Source organism: Sceloporus occidentalis, unplaced genomic scaffold, assembly GCF_023333645.1.
Source record: "Sceloporus occidentalis isolate IW3139 unplaced genomic scaffold, rSceOcc1.0.p SCAF_3, whole genome shotgun sequence".
Taxonomy (NCBI): domain Eukaryota; kingdom Metazoa; phylum Chordata; class Lepidosauria; order Squamata; family Phrynosomatidae; genus Sceloporus; species Sceloporus occidentalis.
Genome location: NW_028316983.1, coordinates 208,136,257 through 208,157,879, shown reverse-complemented (window position 1 = coordinate 208,157,879; position 21,623 = coordinate 208,136,257). Strand labels below are relative to the sequence as shown.

At 41.3% G+C, this 21,623-nt stretch overlaps 1 protein-coding gene across 1 annotated transcript in view; it reads left to right on the top strand.

Moving 5' to 3' along the window:
• The first annotated feature begins 2,315 nt into the window (after positions 1 to 2,315).
• The window catches only part of SBSPON (somatomedin B and thrombospondin type 1 domain containing), a 26,114-nt gene continuing 6,806 nt past the window's right edge, over positions 2,316 to 21,623 (top strand). The window contains exons 1-3 of the mRNA XM_089517458.1: positions 2,316 to 2,819; positions 19,456 to 19,650; positions 21,206 to 21,296. Coding sequence (XP_089373584.1) covers positions 2,591 to 2,819; positions 19,456 to 19,650; positions 21,206 to 21,296 — 515 coding nt within the window. The 5' untranslated portion in view covers positions 2,316 to 2,590. The remainder of the gene's footprint in view (positions 2,820 to 19,455; positions 19,651 to 21,205; positions 21,297 to 21,623) is intronic.

The window sequence follows — 21,623 nt, the reverse complement described above, 5'->3', positions numbered from 1 at the left end:
TTACTGCACTGGATGATGCCAATGGATACTTGCGGGGGGGTGTATGATTCAAATCTGGTGGGAAACCTCTCCCCAGGAGAGGAGTTCTGTACTCTCTTCACCTGTTCAGGGGATACTTCATACAACACCAGGGTGACCATAACCCCTACATTTCATCCTTCTGTCTAGGAGGAATTCCAAAATATCCTCCATTTTGAGCAGGACTAAGAAGCATGAACATATTATTATTATTATTATTATTATTATTATTATTATTATTATATATTTCTAGGCGTGTCTTTTGCTTTTCTTTGGTCATGTCCTCAATTTCCCCCGAATGTCCTTCATTTTGTGGTGCCTTATCCTCCTTTGCAGTTAGAGGACATCTGGTCACCCTAGTTCAGGGGCTCCTTCATGCAAGAGAAAATGCACATATCCCAGTCTTCCCACTCTCATCCTCTCCTTCAAGGGTGACCAGATGTTTTAAACCACAAAGGAGAAAGTGCCACAAAATGCAGGACATTCAAGAAAAATGGAGGACATGACCACAGGAAAAACTCAAAAAAGTCCTATAAATTTACTCGTATAAATGAAATGCCTCCTAGATGGAAGAAGGCTGAAATGGAGGACAGGTCCTGGAATAAGGAGGACATCTGGTCACCCTGTCCTCACTGCCAAGGTGGACAAAGCACCACAAAAAAAATGTAGGACCTCATATTTAAACTATCTATGAATCTTCCTCACTTTCCATTTTCTTCTGATATTTGTTAATATAAACCTTTCTCTCAAATACAGCAAACAATACATTTATCACATAATTATTGTGACCAAAGGAAGAACAGGTCTTCCAGAAATATGTAATTTGGTGTTTATCTTCCTTTTACTTTCTGTCAATCTGTTTGTTATCATTCATTCCAGATCTATAACCCAATTTTGTCCCCATTTGGTTTTTTTAAGTAATTGATCAAAGGGTTCCAATCTCTCTTAAAGCTTTCAAGAGGTCTTTTTTTTTGTAATGACTGTGTTAACGTATCAATTTCCATTCAATTATACACTTTCAATAACCAATCTTTTATGTCTGGTGTTGTTATTTTCTTTCCATTTTGATGTGTATATTAATCTAGCTGATGTGGTCAAGTAAAATCTTAATTTGCCATAAAAAAAAGTAAGACCCTAACATATAAAAGAGGAATATTTCCGTGTGATGTTTTCTGTGTCTTTTTGGATAAATTAATTCTGTGCAAGCGTGAACCAGATGCGGATAGGAATCGATTTATATTTGCCCTTCGGCCAGCTGGAGAGGGTCCATTTTGAATCAATTCATTTGTCAGTGTGAACCACAAGTGGGTTATTTTACAGGGGAGGGGAATGCGATCAGGGCAAATGTAATGGGAACCACACTCCGCTGCCAAATTGCTCCATCGATTCGGATTGCAAACTGATTGATTCATAAGTGGGAATGAAGCCCATATGAATCCCTGCTTCTGAGTCCTGCTCCAAAGGGAAGAGCTTTTTGGAACTCCTCCTGGACAAGGAGGCTGAAATGGAGGCAAAACAAACAAACAAATAAAGGAAGGCCAGGTCTGGTGACTATGGATAAATGTCTCCCCAAAGTTAGACCCCCTCAGAATCCCAGGGCATCTCTGCGCTTTGAAGGCACCCCTTTCAGGGAGGCACTTTTCCTTTACAACAAATAAATAAATCTTTATTTATTGATAATAAGTACCATCTTACATACATACATATCACACCGCATATTGTTATAAAAATTAAATTAAAATAGGTTCTATTCTAGAAATACAGACTTTTTAAGTATCTAACTCGGAACGATCTTTCTCATTTGAGTTGTCCTCTATTTGCTATAACATTTTATTGATAATTTTTCCTTTTTTAAAAGTAATTGCCAAAAAGAGATGTTGGCTTTCCCAGATAAACATCGATGGCCACTAAAAATGGTACCTTTGAACCATTATCCTTCACAGTCTTACATGCGCTCTCTCTCTCTCTCCACGGTCGGTAACCGTTCTGCTTTAACCTTGTGGAGAGCTCTCTTCCTGAGGGAGCGTGTGAACTGGTCCAGTTCTGGACACTCCAAGATCTTTCCAAGCCATTCTGATCCTGGAGGTGCCCCCCTCTCACTTTCCCAACCTCTCCTGCTGGGCCTGGAGGGAAGGAGGAGGTCAGCAGAGGTGGCTGAAGAGAGAGAGAGAGAGAGAGAGAGAGAGAGGCGGCCCAGAGGCTGTCCCTCTCTGCCCTGGAGGCTCTTGGGCTGCTCTCCCTCTGCCAGCCCTCCCTCCTCCTCCTCCTCCTCCTCCTCCTGGCTGGCCCTGGAGCATCCCTCCTTTCCCTCCAGCAGAGCCCCGCAATCCCTCCTGGCTCGCTGCAGCCGGGACAGAGAGGGGCTCCCTCCTTTTGGCGCCTTTTTTAAGTGGTGTGTGACTGAAGGGTCTCCTCTGTCTTCTGGACTTGGCACTGAAAGCCTCCTTCCCTGCCTCTCCATGGCCCACAGAAGGAGGGCAGGGTAAGAAGGTGGGCAGCAGGGAAAAGAGCCCAGGGCAGAGCTTGCCAGGGGGCTTGCTTACCCCCCTCTTCTGCCCTCCTCTGCAGGGAGATGGGGAGCCTGGCTTTTGGGGTGCTGCTGGCGCTGCTGCTGCTGCTGCTGGCACTGGCTCGTTGTGCCAGGGCTGGCTGTGCTGCAGAAGGGCGCTGCTGCCCAGGCAAGGAGCCCAGCTGTGCCAGCACCGGTTGGCGCCTCAGCCGAGCCTATGGCACCTGCTACTGCGACGAGGAGTGCCAGCGGACGGGCGACTGCTGCTACGACTACGCCCAGGTGTGCCCAGGTAGGGATGCCATGGAAGGAAGGAAGGAAGGAAGGAAGGAAGGGGGGAGCCCTGGCCCTGGGAGGAAGGGGCTGCCAGGCTCCCAAGGGGGGCTTCCTCCTGCCCTCAGCCTCCTCTGCGCAAATCTGGCCAAGAAAACCCCCTGATAGTCCTCCTCCTTCGGGGCGCCAGGAGTGACCTGCAACAAAACCGATTCAGTATGCCAGGTTTAGAAGCATGTTTTTTACTCTGGAAAAGATTTCTGGTGCATGGCAGGGGAGGCAGGGTTGGGCTGCATGACCCTTGTGGTCTATTTCGACTCAAGCAAAGGGGGGGAGGGGGGCTTGTACAAGTCACACTCTCTCAGCCTCAGCGGAAGGTAAGGGCAAATCAGTGCAACACCAGTCAAGCTAAGGGGATGTATTTATATTGATTTCCAATCTGAAGTCGACAGCATTCATGGCTGGCATCCATCGTTTCTTGTGGTTTTTTGGGGGCTATGTGGCATTTTCAGAGAATGCCAGCCACAGATGTTGGCAAAACATCAGGAAGAAACTCTTCTAGAACAGGGCCACATAGCCCTCCCAAAACCTCACCAAAAACTATCTATTTATACTATTTGCTACAGTAGGTACAGCGGTAGCATTGTGGTTTGAGAGTTGGAGTAGGACTCTCTGGAGACCTCAGCTTGAGTCCCAGCTCAGCCATGACCTTGGGCAAGTCACACTCTCTCAGCCTCAGGAGAAGGCAAGGGCAAATCAGCGCAACGCCAGCCAAGCTAACTGCATTTATACTATTGGCCACAGTTGCTACAGCAGTAGCATTGTGGTTTGACAGTTGGATGATGATGATGATGATGATTATTATTATTATTATTATGTTTATTTATATCCTGCCTTCCTCCCAGCACAGGGACACAAGGCAGCTAGGACTCTGGAGACCAGGGGTTGATTCCCAGCTCAGCCATCAAACCCACTGGCTCACCACTGGGTCACTTTGGGCAAGCCACATGTTCTCAGCCTCAGGGAAAGGCAAGGGCCAGCCTCCTCTGAACAAATCTGGCCAAGAAAAACCCCTGATACTCCTCCTTAGGGCCGCCATACGTTGGAAATGACTGGAAGACACACGGCAAAGGTGTGTGTGTGTGGGGGGGAGGAGAGGCTTGTGCAAGTCACACTCTCCCAGCCTCAAGCAAGGCAAGGGCAAATCAGCACAATGCCAGTCAAACTAATTGCATTTATACTATTTGCCACAGTAGTCACAGTAGTAGTGTTGTGGTTTGAGAGTTGGACCAGGGCTCTGGAGACCAGGGTTTGATTCCCAGCCCAGCCATGAAACCCACTGGGTCACCTTGGGCAAGTCACATGTTCTCAGCCTCAGGGGAGTTTATCACATGGCAGTTTATCCCGTGAATATCGGGTAATTACACGTATCCATTTCACCCAATGTCGCACAAAACCTGCCGTTAAAGTGGTCACAAAGAAGCATTAATGCGCATCTTTTTACTTTCAGGATTTCAGCGACAATGCTTTTCCAATATCACTTTATTTGCACAATTGTGTGTAATAATCATTTGCACAATTACTCACCATTTTCACTTCATTTGCAGGATGCTTTAAATGTGCTTTCATCTCTCTTTAATGCCAAAATTAGCCCCATTGTGATAAACTCCAGGAAAGGCAAGGGCCAACCTCCTCTGACAACCTCCTCTGAACAAATCTTGCCAAGAAAACCCCATGATAGCATTAGGGTCACCATAAGTCAGAAACGACTTGAAGGCACACAACAACAACAAAAAAGGTGGATGACCTTTGGCAAGTTAACACTCTCTCTGCCTCAGGGGAAGGCAATGGCCAACCTCCTCTGAACAAATCTTGCCAAGAAGATTCCACCTTCTTGGAATCTTTAGGAAGAGCAATTAGGCTCAAAAGTGCTGCACCATCTCTTTACAGGTGATACGATGGTAGTGGTGGAGAGTGGTGGAGTCTTCTTCTTTAGCGGTTTTTAAAAAGAGTCTGGATGGCCATCTTTTGGGGGTGCTTTGATTGTGAGTTCCTGTATGGCAGGGGGTTGGACTAGATGGCTCTTGGGGTCTTTTCCAACTCTATGATTCTAAGAAAACCCCATGATAGGTTCACTTTAGGGTTGCTGTAAGTCAGAAATGACTTGAAGGCACACAGCACACACCCCACCCCCACCAAGCTGACTTCAACTTATGGCAACCCTATGAATGAGAGATGTCCAACTGGCTCTGTTATTATGAGATCACTGAAACAGAAGAGATGGATATCAGCATACTAGCAGAAAGCCTGAAAGTTCTATTTTAAAAAAAGACTTTAAAAATGTCTAATGGGAGGAGTATCATTAGAGGTGTGTGTGTGTGTGTGTGTGGGGGGGGGTGCTGATCGCACCAGGTAACACTCTAAGGGAAGGGTGACACCGTTGGTTCCCCAAACCAGTGGTGTCATTAGGTTTGGTGTCATGGCATTGAGCCTTGGCAGTTCAAGAGGTGCCAACCTGGATTACAACTGCAGTGTAGATGCAGCCTCATAGCTGTGGTGTCACTAGGGTTGAGGTCACCAAGTGCGGTAACTCATGGTGTCAATTCCCTGCCCCATTGATTTCCTCCCCTACCACACCATACAGAACCCATAGGAATGTTTTTGTACGTACTAATGTTACTTGTAAATCATAATTTCTGCATATCACTAAATGTACAGTCAATAGTTGTGACATAAAAGAACTAGCGAAAGCAAGATAAAAGTTTTTTGTTTAAGTAGGCATTTAATACTGTATATATAATCACGCCAGGGTGGCTTTTGTGGGGGTGGGTGGGGGTGTATTGGGTGTACCTTTATAGTCTTTGTATATTTTAATGTGGTATATTTTTAAAGATGGTTTTAACTGTTTTGAATTTTTATTGTAATGTTTAAAAAACTTTTTAAAAAATCTATCAGCCACCTTGGGCCCCTTCTGGGAGAAAGGTGGCATACAAATGAAATAATATTTATCTGGTCATGTCCTACATATCATCCTTTAGTCAAGGAGGACTCCAGAAATTTCCTTTATTTTGAACATGATTAAGAAGCATGACTTTTTATTTATATGAGTGTTTTTATTTGGAATGCCCTCCATTTTTGTTGTATGTCCTACATTTTTGTGGAGCCTTGTGCTCCTTTGCAGTTAGGATATCTGGTCATCCTGCATTTATCCTTCTCTGCAAGAGAGCTCTGGTGCCACCACAAACTATAATTCCCAGAATCCCATAGCACTGAGCCGTGGCCAGTGTGACCAGATGTTATAAACACAGAGGAGGACAAGGCACTGCAAAATGTAGGACATTCAAGAAAAATAGAGAACATGACCAAAAAAAGAAAAATATATTTATATAAATATAAATGTATGCTTCTTTATCATTCTAAAAAAGGAGGACATTCTGAAATACCTCCTGGACAGAAGGTTTAAATGTAGGACATGTCCTGGAAAAGGAGGGTGTCTGGTCCCCCTGAGTTTCTCTGTAGGTTGACGCCTAGTAAGCTGCAATAAATGCCAAACAGGTCCTCACTGCCAACTTCACTGCTATTAAAACTTCAGCCCAATGTTGGGCTCCTTCCCAACCTTTTCTTTGACCATCCCTCTGTCCCATCTGATCCTCCCAAGGGACTTTGTAAAAAAAGCATTATATAAAGCATACAAAAAACTTACTTTCCTGGTTTTTCTTTTATACGGGAAATCCAGCTGAGAAACAAAATGCAAGGAAGTGACTCAGGGAGACATATTTATTTGGAGGCTTTGAAACTCAAGAGACCAGGATATTGAATTCTTTTGAAAATTGTATCAAATGTAAAGGATATGAGGGCACTGCAGAGACCCTTTCTGGATTAGTGTTCTGCAAAAATATCCTTCATAAATGTTTGCTTTTTTTTCCTAACACCAGAGAATAATGTAGAAGTCTGCTTGAATTGTTAGGGGAGAGGTAGGGGGTCACAATGAAATCTAAAAGCTCACACTGTGGCACCCCTTAAGTTTTAGTGAAATCATAGCCCCACCACCACAAGATTTGTAGCTTTTTTCAGATCTGTAATTGGTCAATTCAAAAGGTGAAACTAGCAGGCCCCAACTGCTCTTCCCAGTAATGGATATACTTCTCAGTGAATATTAAAATCCTGTCCAGACCTATTTTAGGCTTTTTATGCTACAAACACATATACACACACATATACACATTCTCATGGTACAATCAAAACTAAGATTTTTTTATTTAATGGAAGTTTTTGTGGACTGGTGTCCATTTCAGATGCCAGTGGGTTGCAGTCCATGAAACCTTGGGCCAAGTAAAATTTGCTAGTCTCCAAGGTGCCACACCTTGATGAGAGATGAAAGGCCCTCTTACACAGCGTACTAAATATTGCTAATTGCTGTGCTAATGTGTGGGTTTTAATGATATATGTTTTGACTTTGTTTTAATTTTTTCTGAATGTTTAATTGTGTTTTAACTTTTGTATTTTATGGATTTTAACAATGTTATTTAATTGTTATAAACCACTTTGAATCCCAATCTTGAAAAAAGTGAGATAGAAATAAATACAACAACAACAACTTTACTTTCGTTGTGTTTGCTGCAACAGAGAAAAATGGCTACCCCTTTGGAAATTTTTGATATAACAGCTGGAGCCAGAGTCTGAAAGCCAGACAGCCATGTCTTCCCAGCTTTGAGACACACATCCCACCTCAATTTTGGAGGTTACCTTGATTCCTCTTTTTAAATTATTTATTTATTAATTTTCATACAAACAGTCATATTCACAACCAAAGCAAACAGAAGAAGAAGAAAAAAGAGAGAGAAATGGGAAAAAATATACATATATGGATAAATATACCTATATAAATAAAGCAAAAGTTAAAAAACAATATTGAAACACTAAACTAAAGCACTAAACACAAACTAATCATGCTAAATACTGACTAAAATACAAAAGGACTCTGAACTCAGTATCCAAACTGTAATGAAAGAAAAAAACAAAGCCGAAAGAATGAATATATCATTCTAGCATTACAGATCCAACTAAATAAACTTACTAGAGTTACTGATAAACATAACCACAGATTATTACATCATGAGAGTTCTTATTGTTCAAAAAGTCCATATATGGTGAAGTGGATATTTGTTGGAGATATATAGAAAAGCTATATTATAAAGGTAATGGTTTCCAGTTTTTCAAAAAGTCTTCAATTAATTCATCCTTTAAGACCTACATTAATTTGGCAATTTGGGCTATTTCCACAACCTTAACAATCCATTATTCAGTTGACGTTGCTTTGGTGTGTTTCCAAGTTTGAGCAAACAGCGCTTTTGCAACTGTTATCGTATATCAAAGAAGTAGCCCATTTACTATCCAATTATTTACCCATAATTCCTAGCAAAAACATTTCTGGTGACATTGCAAAATCTACCTTTACATTGTTTGAATTAACAATTTTGATTCCGCTTTTGAATGCTTTTTTTTGTTTTGTTTTGCTCAGCTGGTTAAAAAGGAGCAGGTGTAAGAGGATGTCTGTTAAATTTGAACCCTGGAGGTCCACAGTCCTAAAAGATAAATAGAAAGACCACTTATTTCTATTTAAAGTGATATTCATTTCTGACTTCCCTCTTGTGATGTGTAAGCTTAACTCATTTGCTTGAATGGCTTGGAGCTGTCTGCTCTGCAGGCATCTTGGACGGATGCACTGGGTTTCTTTCTGCTCTGTTTGATGCATTTTGGAATGGATTATGTGGATTAATCTGTGGAGTATGGAGGGAGGCTGCAGTGGGGAAAATCCTGCCTCAGGGGGAAAGATGGATTTGATGATCAGTTGCTCATGGGATCATATGAGCAGGAAAAAAATTATATCAGAAGTGACATTTAGAATAATTTAAAGGAAGAATTACAGTTTTAAAGGCAAAAATTGGATCTGTAGCCCCAGGTTTAGCTCATAATGCTAATACAGGGGCATTTGTCAATGAGAATAGTTCAACTAGAGATGATGCTTAACTCTCTCACAGGTGCTGTGCACCAAACTCTTCTTCAAACCCTTTTAATTCATTATCTTGTCATCCACTTCTGAGAACAGAAATGTCTAGAAAGTGTGGGGGAAACATGAAGAAGTGTGGAAAAGAATGAGTAAATAGAGGAAGTTTTAAATATCCCTTTCTTTTTTTTCAATTCTATCTTGCCAAAAAAGCCCTTGTGGCATGCCTTAAAATGAACCACCTGTTGTATAGGAGTCCCTTGTTAGTCTCTCTCGCTCTCTCTCTTGTATTTGTATTTTTTGGAATACAGATCCAAGAATCCCTCAGCCACCTGGGGAGCTATAGTCCAAAAACATAAACTTTTCTAGTTCTGATTGTGTTAGCTGTTGCTTGACTATGTAATGTAATCAGTGATTTAAAAAGTTACTGGCCCTGCTGACTGGACAATTTTTGGAAATGCAGTGTAAAAAAAAAGTAACATGTTCATACTCTGATAAGATCTCTTTTGAAGCATTGCATTGTAATGGTGGCTAAGAGGTGCCTGAACAGAATATGGCCTATTGTTATAAAGTACAGACCTTGCCTCTCTTTACTTATCACCTCCCAGACTTTCCTGCACTGACCACTGATTCAAGTACATTGAATGTTGGCATGCTTTAAATTTGGCTAGACCTCAAGGGGCAGCTGAAGAATGAAAGGACTATATTAGTGGAGCAGGCATGCTGGGACAATTTGTGTCTTTGGAAGCATTGAGAAAGTAGAAAAATAACTTGATTTGGCAGATAACAAATACAGGTTTATAGTATTGGTATGAAGTATGTTTTTCCTGAGGGCCTAATTGACAAACTGGAGATGGTCCAGAGGAGGGCAACCAAATTGGTGACGTGTCTGGAAACCATGCCTTAAGAAGAGAGGTTTAAGGAGCTGGGGATGTTTAGCCTGGAGAAGAAAATAATAATAATAATAATAATAAAATTTATTTCTATACCGCTTTTTCGCAGTGATCAAAGCGGTGTACATAGTAAAATTATTAAAACAACATAAAATTAAAACCACATTACATTAATTACAATATACAATTAAAATCCAATTCATAAGTGTATGCAAGTGAGAGGGAGGAAAGGGGATCGAGCATAACTTCAGTGTACATGGGGGAATGCTTGGTTAAAGAGAAAGGTTTTAAGTCTCTTTTTAAACAGTTCAAGGGAGGTAATGAGACGGAGCTCCTTGGGAAGACTATTCCAATGCTTGGGGGCCGTTACTGAAAAGGCCCTCTGAGAAGTAGTAACATATCTCGAAGTAGGGACTTCGAGCAAGTTCTTCCCGGTTGTTCAGGAGTGCAGGGCGGATTATATGGGGAGATGTGGTCCTTCAAGTAACTCGGGCCCAAGCCATGTAGGGCTTTATAGGTAATTACCAACACCTTGTATTGTGCTCGGAAGCGAATAGGCAGCCAGTGAAGATTTTTTAAGATTGGTGTTATGTGGTCAAACCTGGAACGACCGGTGACCAATCTGGCGGCCATGTTTTGTACTAATTGAAGCTTCCGAGTTTGGTACAAGGGTTGCCCCATATAGAGCGCATTACAGAAATCCAAACGAGAGGTTACCAGAGCATGTACCACCATTTCAAGGTCCCTTTGGCCCAGGTAGGGTCGCAGTTGGCATATCAACCGACGTTGATAACAAGTGCTTCTGACCGTCGCATCAACTTGGGATGACAATTGCAGGGATGAATCCAGAAGCACTCCCAAACTGCGAATTGAGTCTTTCAGGGGAAGTGTGACCCCCTTCAGGACGGGTGGACAAATTTCCTTCCCCGGGCCTGGGGAACCTATCACTAGTACTTCCGTTTTTCTCTGGATTCAAGCTGAGTTTGTTTTTCCTCATCCAGCCCATTACTGACTCTAAGCAGGCATTTAGAGGAGAGACACCATCCTTAGACACTGCAGCAGTCGGCGACACAGAGAAACATATCTGGGTGTCATCAGCGTACTGAAAACACCGCGCCCCGTGTCTCCGGATGATCTCTCCCAGCGAGAGTATCATATTGAGGATGGAACAAGCTTGTTTTCTGCTGCTTCATAGAATAGGACCCTGAGCAATGGATTCAAACTACAGGAAAAGAGATTCTCCCTAAACATTAAGAGGAACTTCCTGATGGTAAGGGACTGTGCACACTGGCCATTAAGGCCAGCCTGGGGGCAGAGTCGGGTGTGGCATCCACATGACACATGCCCTGACTCCGCCGGTGTAACACCGCGCACCGGCGCTCCTCTGGTGCTGTGTCCACATGACACAGCACCAAAGGAATGCCTTAAAGCCACAGCACTGCAGATATTGCGCCCTTTCCAGGGCACAAAAAATGAGTCACTTTTTGTGGCTCCTTTTTTGCATCTTGGAAAGGCCAGATCGAGGCTGCAGCATGCGGTTGCTGCGGCACCGATCCGGCGAAGATGGAGGCGGCTGCAGGCTGCCCCTTAGGTGCGATCTACACAGCCCCTAAGAACTGTTTGACAATAGAACACACTCCCACAGACTTGTGGAGTCTCTTTCTTTGGAGGTTTTTAAACAGAGGCTGAATGGCCATCTTTTTGGGGAGTTTTGATTGTGAGCTCCTGCATGGCAGGAGGTTGGATTGGATGATCTTTGTGGTCTCTTCCAACTCTACAATTCTATGATTCTGTGAAGGCACCAGATCTGTCTGATCTGAGCTAAGCCTTGGTTAGTACTTGAATGGTAGATCACCAATAAATATCAGGTGCTGTACGCTATATTTCAGAATAAAGAACTGGCAAAACCACCTCTGGCTATTCCGTGCCTAAGAAAAACTTGGGGTCACCATAGGTTGACAGATGACTTGAAACACACACACACACGTTTTTGTTGTATAATAGTAACGCATGTAAATACAAGACAAGTTTCAACAGGTATACAATGTTTCGGCATGTTTATGCATATCTAGCATATATTCACTATGTAATGTATTTGATCTTAGACACCAAATAGTATTAGTACATTTTCAGATGCATACATCCATGGCTTGAAAATATTTAAAAATACATATAAATTCCAAAAAGCAAACTTTGATTTTGCCATTTCATATAAGGGGCACCATTTTACTATGCAACTGTATTTAATGGGACATGAGCATCCATTGAATTTGGTATCCATGGGAGGTCCTGGAACCAAACTCCAGTGGATATCAAGGGCCCATTGTACAATAAGCAGGCTCACTTGCCTCTGACAGTGGACCTTATCACACATGTGTGTGTGTGTGGGGGGGTGTTTGCAGCTCAGATCTTCAGTCACTCCTGTTCTAGCAATGTGAAGCGTGATGTTTTTTCACACCAGATCCAGAGTCACTCCTGTCTAGCAATGCGAATTAAGGTTAAAATGTGAAAAAAAGAAAAGAAAACTTTCTCAAAAGAATTAGAAATCTATCTAGACAAATTTGGTTTACCGGGGTTGGAAGAAGAACAAAAAGAATTACTGAATAATAACATCACGATGAGCGAAATGGTGGAAGTTATAAAGGATCTGAAAAAGGGGAAAGCCCCTGGCCCGGATGGACTGTCGTCAGGCTATTACAAGACTCTGCATGATGAGTTATGTTTACCTTTGTTGGAACTAATGAATGATTTAGCGGTTAGTGGAATTCCGGAATCATGGACCAATGCATTTATAATAATAATACCCAAAAGTGGAATAGAATCTAAATACCCTCAAAACTTCCGTCCGATATCATTACTTAATCAAGATTATAAAATCTTTTCAGCAATTGTAGCTAACAGACTGAAAAAAAATCTTACAACAGAAAATCAAAAAAGGTTTCTTACCCAAGAGACAGATGAAACGAAATATAAGATACATAGTCAGTATGGTAGAATATTATGATAAGAACCCCTCAAAAAAATGTGCATGCGTCTTTCTAGACGCAGAAAAGGCGTTCGACATGTTAGACTGGGAATACATGAAAGCAGTAATGAAAACAACTCAAATGGGAAGTAAGTTTTGTAATTGGATTGAGGCGATATATAGCACACAGTCAGCTCAAATCCTTGTGAATGAAGAAAGGACTGAAAACTGTAAAATTAATAGAGACACGAGACAAGGCTGTCCCCTTTCCCCTTTGATTTTCATTCTATCACTAGAAGTTTTGTTGAATCAGCTTAGAAGAGATAACATAGTAGTGGAATCCCATAAAAAGAACTTCATGTAAAATTTTAGCATATGCTGATGACCTGGCTCTGATAGTGGAAAATCCTCAGGAAAATATTGACGACATTTTGAATATAATTAAAGAATTTGGAAAATTTGCTGGTCTCAAAATAAATAAAGACAAAACTCAGATGATGACTCTAAATTTAAATGCTGAAGAAGAAATTCATCTTCAACAACAACTTGGATTAAATATAAGTAATAGAGTTGAATATTTGGGAATAATACTATCAAAAAAACCTTCTGAACTATTTGAAAATAACTATATACGCATGTGGAAAAAAGTTACTAAAGATCTGGAAAGGTGGACAAAACTGAATCTGTCTCTCTTCGGCAGGATAGCCTCAATTAAAATGAATATTCTTCCACAATTTATGTTTCTTTTTCAAAACCTGCCAATTGTTAAAGATGATAAGCCTTTTATACAGTGGGAACAAAAGATTTTTGAGTTTATTTGGAAAAAGAAGAAACCCCGGATAAAGAGAATAATTATGAAGGATTTGAAAGAAAATGGTGGTCTGGGTGTCCCGGATCTGAAACTATATTACTATGCATGTGTCTTAGAGTGGGTAAGAAACTGGATTAATTTTGAGGACCAAGATTTGTTACAACTAGAGGGTATTAATATAAGATATGGGTGGCATGGGTATTTATGTTATGATAGAAAAGAAAAACATAAAGATTTTGTTAATCATGTGGTTAGGAATGCACTTTATGTAACATGGGTAAAGATCAAAAAGAAATTCTATAAGAAACTACCAGTCTGGACTTCGCTTCAAGAGGCTTGGGGTTATGGGCGAGAACAAGCCCAAAATACAATCAGATGTAAAACTCTGTTGGAATGGGAAGGCAATAATCCTCAAATGTTATCAATAGAACAATTAAGAGATCTCGGGTATAACATGAGTTGGTTTACTTTTTATCAATTAGCGGAGAGATTAAAGTCTGACTTAAAAATTTATGGAATTGAGGAAGGAGAGAACGAATTAGATGAGATATTACTGTATTCAAAAGACGCAACCATAGCTAAAATATATAAATTATTGTTAAAAAGAAAGACAGAAATGGAAATAATAAAGGAAGCCTGTGTGAAGTGGTTGCAAAATTTTGGATACTCTATTCCCATTGACACTTGGCATAAAACATGGGGACAAGATTTAAAACTCACTGATAGCATGGACGTTAAAGAGAATTTCTACAAAATGCTTTATCGTTGGCATTATTCACCTAATAAAATTGCAAAGATGCAAGGCAGTAACATCAGCAATTGCTGGAAATGTCAAAGTAAGCAGGCCACATTATATCATGTTTGGTGGACATGTCCATCAGTTAATAAATTCTGGAAAGAAGTCCATGACATAACACAAAAGATTCTACAAATTAAGATTAAATTTAAACCAGAGAGTTATCTTTTGAATATTATTGTAGAAAAACAAGAACGTAGATACTTGAAAATTCTATTATATGCTTATACGGCAGCGAGATTATGTTACGCCCGAAAATGGAAAGATAAGAATATCCCTACAGTGCAGGAATGGCTGGAAAAATGGCTAAGTATGGTTCAACTAGATAAACTAACTTTGCTAAGAAGTGATAGATGGTCTCAAGATTGGGAGAATGACTGTATGAGTTTGTAGGTAAATATAAGTAAACTAGCAGATACGGATTATGGTTATGGATTATAAAACTTTTGTGTAAAGATTATATATGGGACATGTTATCTGGACTGTAATGTATATAGTTCCAGTACACTAAGTATATATCTCCGGTTGGAAGGGAAATGTTTATGGAAAACAGAGTCGTGGATAATAGTCAAATCACACAGATCGATAGAGACAATGTCAAAAGAGGGTTACTTTTTCAGCATTGCTTGATAAGAAATTAATTCTCAAGAAAACAATGTATATAGCAGAGGGGGTGGGGATAGGGTGGTTTTATTTATGGGGGGAAAAAGATTAAGTTCAAGACGTTGGAAATCTTTGTACAAATATATATCGGATGTTATGAATTTTTGTTAAGTCTTGAGCAAATAAATAAATAAAGGGAAAAAAAATAAAAGGTGATGTTTTACCACACCTGATTGCTTTTCTGTTGCCCTTCCAAATTGAGGGGGAAGCGAAGTCAGTTCTATTCCAAGCAAGTCATGTGATGCCGATTCAAGCAAAGCAGAGTGAGTGCACATTGTATTACCACATTGGAAGGTTCAACGATTCGAATTGGCACCTTTACACATGCTCAGTGGGGCTCTGGATGCTGTCATCCTTCCCTGCCCCCTCCTTAGCTGTCATCCTTCATGGGGTGAAGAAGCAGTCAGGGGATGATGGGATAGGTCGCTGGGGCCAGGACTGGGATGCAGGAGAAGGCAGATGATGATGGGATAGGTCGCTGGGGCCAGGATTGGGATGCAGAAGAAGGCAGGGGATGATGGGATAGGTCGCTGGGGATCGCTGGGGCCAGGACTGGGATGCAGGAGAAGGCAGAGGATGATGGGATAGGTTGTTGGGAGTAGCTGGGACCAGGATTGGGATGCAGGAGAAGGCAGACGATGATGGGATAGGTCGCTGGGGCCAGGATTGGGATGCAGAAGAAGGAAGCAGATGATGGGATAGGTCACTGGGGGTCGCTGGGGCCAGGATTGGGATGCAGGAGAAGGCAGAGGAGGATGGGATAGGTCTCTGGGGGTCACTGGGGCGAGGATTGGGATGCAGAAGGCAGGGGATGATGGGATAGGTCGCTGGGGATCGCTGGGGCCAGGATTGGGATACAGGAGAAGGCAGAGGATGATGGGATAGGTCTCTGGGAGTAGCTGGGGCCAAGACTGGGATACAGGAGAAGGCAGAGGATGATGGGATAGGTCTCTGGGAGTAGCTGGGGCCAAGATTGGGATGCAGGAGAAGGCAGAGGATAATGGGATAGGTCGCTATGGGTCACTGGGGCCAGGATTGGGATGCAGGAGAAAGCAGAGGATGATGGGAATGATGGGATGGGTGGCAGGGTGGCAGAGGGGGCGAGATGGGGTGAAGGAGGAGGAGGGGAATGACGGACCAGGACGCAGGGGGCCAAGGGGGGCGACAGCAGAGTGGTTTTCCACACCAGACCAATTTGGAGTGAAATCGAAGTGAGCTTGAATGCAAATTCTGTGAATTCCCTTTTTTTCTGAATTCATCAAAATGAGGGGTCACTTTAGAATCACTGTGGAAGCGCCACGGAAGGGGCTTCCATAGAAAGGAATCACGTCTGTAAACACATTCACGTTATGACGTGGAATGCACATCATTGGAAGTGCAGTCACGTCGGAACTGGCCTGCAAAAGCTCTAAAAATCTCCATGTGTGACAGCTCCTTCTTTCTGGATATTGCCTGTCTCCCATTTCTTAGTGCACTACAGAATGCAGACAGCTCATAGGAAAGAGTAATCTCTCATCCTGATGGTTTGATCTTAGCCTAAAGACTGGACAGCTGCCTCTTGGGGATGCTTTAGCTGAAGTTCCTGCATTGAGCAGATGTTTGACTCAATAGCCCATGAAGCCTCTTCCAGCTGTATGATTCTATGGTTTCTTTGCAAAATCCAGTAACAGCAGCACAAGTCAAGTAATACCCAGATAAACTCCCTGGCCTGAGCCCTCAAGCACTTCCATTTTAGAAAAGAATGATTTACTAAATATTTACTTTGGTTCCAGTGAAACCTCTTTTCAGCATGACTTTTCCTCCTCCCAGTTTTGGGATGCAAGATGCAGTAGGAGGAGGGAGAGTTTGAGAAGGAAGAGACCCTTGGAGTCATATAACATACTCAGAAACATGAAGTTGGGTCTTATTTAGCATTTATGCTAAAGTTAGCATTTAGCTTTGGATTGTTGTTTTTGATGTGTGCCTTTCAGTTTATGGTGACCTTAAGACAAATCTATCATGGGTTTTTCAGAAGGGTACCTCTCAAGCTGAGAGAGTGTGATTTGCCTAGGGTCATCCAATGGGTTTCCATGGCCAAGTGAAGATTCAGATTCTGGTCTCCAGAGTCATAGTCCTGTGTTCATACCATTACACCATGCTGGCTTTAGATTAAACGTACATATTAATTCTCCTGATACTTTATTCCCTGGCATTCTTTTCCTTTCTTCATTTTTGTTATTGTAAGGCCATAGAATGAGTGGGTTGTTTAATTTCAGTTTATTTCTGTTAGATGTTTAGTCTAACGTCTTGTCTTTGTTATTAAGTTATCTAGAAACTGTTGTTGTATTTGACCATGTACAATTTTTTATGTTGCTTCAAACCACTTTAAGCATGGGATTTCCATGGAAAAAATATCATACACATTAACTGATCATGAGGATAATGTCACTGACCAGACCATAGAGAGCTATTCCTTAGAGGCCTCCACTCCCATCAGCTGGACAGCCAAGGTGGTCTCCCTTCTGGGTGGGCCAGGGTGCTAGCAACAGGCTGCTACTTTGAGGCATTTGGCTTTCTGGGTGAGTGTTTGTTGTTGCACTTTCTCACCAGATTGTGGACTGAAAAGACACATCATCATGCATGAGGCAATAATCTTCTAATGACGATGATAAATATAAAGATTAAAATGTTCATTAAAGGATTTTAAAGGAACATTGTAAGTTATGGATATGTATTATTTTTGGAATGAGAAAAGAGGAGAGGCTTTCAAATATGAGGTGGGTGAGAGGCCTTAAGGGACATGCAAGCTGAGATCGATAAAAAAAATAATAAGATGGTTTAAATAGCAGTTTGCATTTGTCTATTCTGTTCTTCCTGGATTTTGAAAATAACCATGGACTGAGGACATACTTTTAAATGCAGTATTATATTATTCCTGTGAGGAACAACAAATGTGTAATTGCTAAATCAAATGGCTAGAGTAAACTAGAGTAGACCCATTTTGATTTGATTGTTGAATGGTGAATTAAGAGTTATGTAAATCTGATAGATTCAGTGTTCTTACTTTAGTTAGATGTATGAATCTCATAATGCAGTATTTCTCAAACTTCTCTTCAACTGCAGACCACTTGAATATTGCTGAGGGATATGCAAAGCAGTTTATACACATATCTAAAAATAAATAATTCCTATTTTAATAACTACTTTTGTCCATCTAATGTGAGATATGCCTTTTCTGTGTGTTCACAGAGTACTGTAAGTCACGTGTAAATCTTAAACTCCATGCTCCCTTACATATTTTCTAGTTTGAGGGATACATAGGGACCATAATAGTCTCCCTATCCCCAGTTGCTAGGCAGCAGCCACTTTGACTGATTGGAGGTCTGTCCCCTGCCGATTGGAAAGCGGCTGACTCATGTAACCACCAACACCCCAGAGAGGATTGCAACATGGACCCTGCTTCTGCCTCGAGATCACTCATAGGAGGAGATGGAAATGACAGTGATCTGCTCCTGACAACAGGGAAACAAACTCCATCAATTGCAATGGCTGCTGCCTGCTAAGTGGGGATTAGGGAAATAGGGCTGGATGTCTTCACATAGTCAGGATGTGTAACTATATTGGTTACTCATCTGTAACTACACAAGTGAATTCCAGCCATGGTTAACTACAGTCATCCCTCCACATTTGTGGGGGTTAGGGACTGAGCACCCCCATGAAAGTGGAAAAACCATGAATATGTTAGCCCCCCCAGCATGAATGATAAAGTTTTCTCCCACCAAGAGCACCACCCGCAACTCTCTTAGTAACCTTGCAACACATAGCCTCCCCCACATTTTCAAAGAGTTTCCACTTTCAATCTTATGTTAGCAGCCACCTGCTACAGAGGATCCACCTTCTCTCTTCTTCCTCCCCCACAGCAACACAAAAACAACACCGTATCATCCCCACTTTGACAAACTTTGCATACTCCTCATTTCCAAAGTCTTTCAACTTTGAATCCAATTTTTGCAGCCATCAGCACAAACGGAAGGTAAGGTGTCGCCTTTGTCTGTTTGGGAGAGTGGGGGAGGAGGAATTGGGGAGAGAAGTTGGTTCTTCCGAGAGGTGACTGCAAACATTTGATTCAAAGGGAAGGGCTTTGGAAATGAGGAGCATACCAAGTTTGGCAAAGCAGGGGAAGGACCGGTGTCGGTTTTGATTGGCTGGGAGGAAAGGTGGGAGGAGGGAGGGTGAAGAGGTCTACCTTGCAAAGCAAGGTTCCTTCAAGGGCAGAGTTGAATGTTACATTGTGCCCAAGGATTGTGAAAATGGCAGCCTATTCTTGAATGCTCTACTTTCTCTTGTCCTCATAATGTTTTGTGAGATCTGCCCATATGGTTTCCCCTTTTCCTTGCTAGTGGGAGCCTGTGATGTGGGGAGGATAATAGCAACAATTCACCCAAGTGGGCAAGTATTGCTAAATTTTAACTGAAAAAGAGAAGGATTAATTTACATAGATTTTTCTGATTAAGTGATAATCTTTATGCATTTCTTTCTAGCTGTTCCATGCATTGTTGGGGAATGGAGTCACTGGAGTGGATGTGCTGAACAGTGTCAACCAAAATTCCGTATGCGTAGACGCAGTGTACAGCAGGAACCCAAAAATGGTGGGGAGCCTTGTCCTCCATTAGAAGAGAAAGCTGGATGCCTGGAATATACTACTTATGAGGGGCAAGAGTGTGCAAATGAACATGGTACACATACCTACTATTTCTCTTTGAATTTTTGACTGAGTTAGCATCCCTAAGCACTGTTTTTTTTAAACCATTCAATTACAATAACTAGTTGTGAAACTCCAGGTATAATAATATATGCTCCAAAAGGCACAGAAAACATTTTAGCACTGTTAATTCTCTTCATTCGTTTATTCAAGATTAAAGGAAGAACAGAGCAGAACGTCTTTCAAGGGAGAACCATGGCTCTCTATAATCCAATATAAGACACGTTTCAGGAATATTAGAGCTCTTGCTGACTCTAAACAGAAAACAAATAGATCTCTGTGCTTATAAATGACTTAGGTTAGGTTATTTTTCTTTTTCCCCTTCAAAAATGTGTAGGATAACAACATTCAAACCATGCTTCCAGGGGACACTTAAGAACAACGTAGTGCTAGAAGCAACCCAGGAGATAAAAGCATGTGTTGTCCCATCCCATGTATGTTTGGAGGCAGCTTAAGAAATAGGTATTCAATTTTACAGAATTAAAGCTAACATCACATTATTGAAGTCCACTAGTGCAATGGGCATGTGTCTTTCCCCCAACCCTGAAGTCCTCTTCACTGCTGGAAAATATTCTCTGGATGCAGATATTTGAGGACACACAGAGGGCTAAAGGAGTGGGGTGGGATCCTGCCCCTTTTGTTGGCAAAAGCAATTCTCACTAGGCTTCAAAATTATGCCCAAATGGTTTGGCGGTGGGCCAGCCTTTTAGAGAGCGTTCTTTTGTAACCAGAGCACCTGTGCTTTTCTGCTAGATTTTCTAGTATGCAATAGCTGTACATGATGTCCCTTTACTACATCTGGAGATAGTTTGGAGTATTATATCCACCTCTGTTGCTGCTCTGATACAACACCACCATAGAAGCGTACTCCTACAGTGGTTAAAAGTCTTGAATACAAATCTTAATTGACTAGGTAGTCTGTGGTTGTTTTTAAAAAGAACTTCTGTAACTGTTGTTGTTGTTGTTAAACCAATTGCTTACATATCTACTCCATAAAAACTGGCAAAAAATCTGTTTTTTGTGGTTTTACACTTATGGGTTGAAGGGCTCTTTGAATAAGTAACAGCTGCAATGCTCTCACTCCTTGTAAGAAAGTTATTTAACTACAAATACATAAATATTTATTGGAATATGTAAAAACATTTATATATTCTATTTGCAAGACCTGAGTAGAGCTTTTAATAACAGGTTTCTTAGAAATCTTAGAAATCTTGCATTCATATGGTCACCATGAGCCAAAGCCTGCTTGCTGGCACTTAACAACAAACATCAACTATTTGATAAAGTCAGCCATAACAATTACTAACTGTCTTTTGGTAAAATGTGGAAACAGTGCTTTGGAATCCATGACAAGTCCATGTGATGTTACATATCTTTCTAGCATATCCTACTACTTTAATAATTTGATGCCAAATGTAGTTTCTAGGGATACTTTTTCAAGCTGTCTACATGGCTGCTGTTAAATAGCAGTGCCAGCTTCTTTCATCAGCTTTATTTATTCTTGTTTTTAATTACTTTTCCCCCTCTAGTTCCTGCATTCATAACTAGTTTTGAATATAATAAAGAGAGAAAAAAGAGAGCTGTAAACCCAAGATGGTCTTCAGAAACAGAAGAGTCTAGGTAATTAAGGATGCCATTCTTTCTTATTATCTTGGGCATATGTCTCATTGAATGCAGTGGGGTTTTCTCTTGCATATCTATAAGGATATATTATATGTTTGTTTTCTTATATGACTGGATTATTTAGCTAAAGGGGAAGTGTTTCATATATTACTAGAAGGCATATATTGAAACTTCATATAGTGAAACACAATATACCACCACCTTGTTTTCCTTCTTTATTTTTAGACCCTTTATTGAATTTATACTGAACATTTCGTAAGATTATGCCACTCCCCCTCAAGCACTGTGATTTCTGTATTGTCAGAAAATGGGAAATAATGGAGG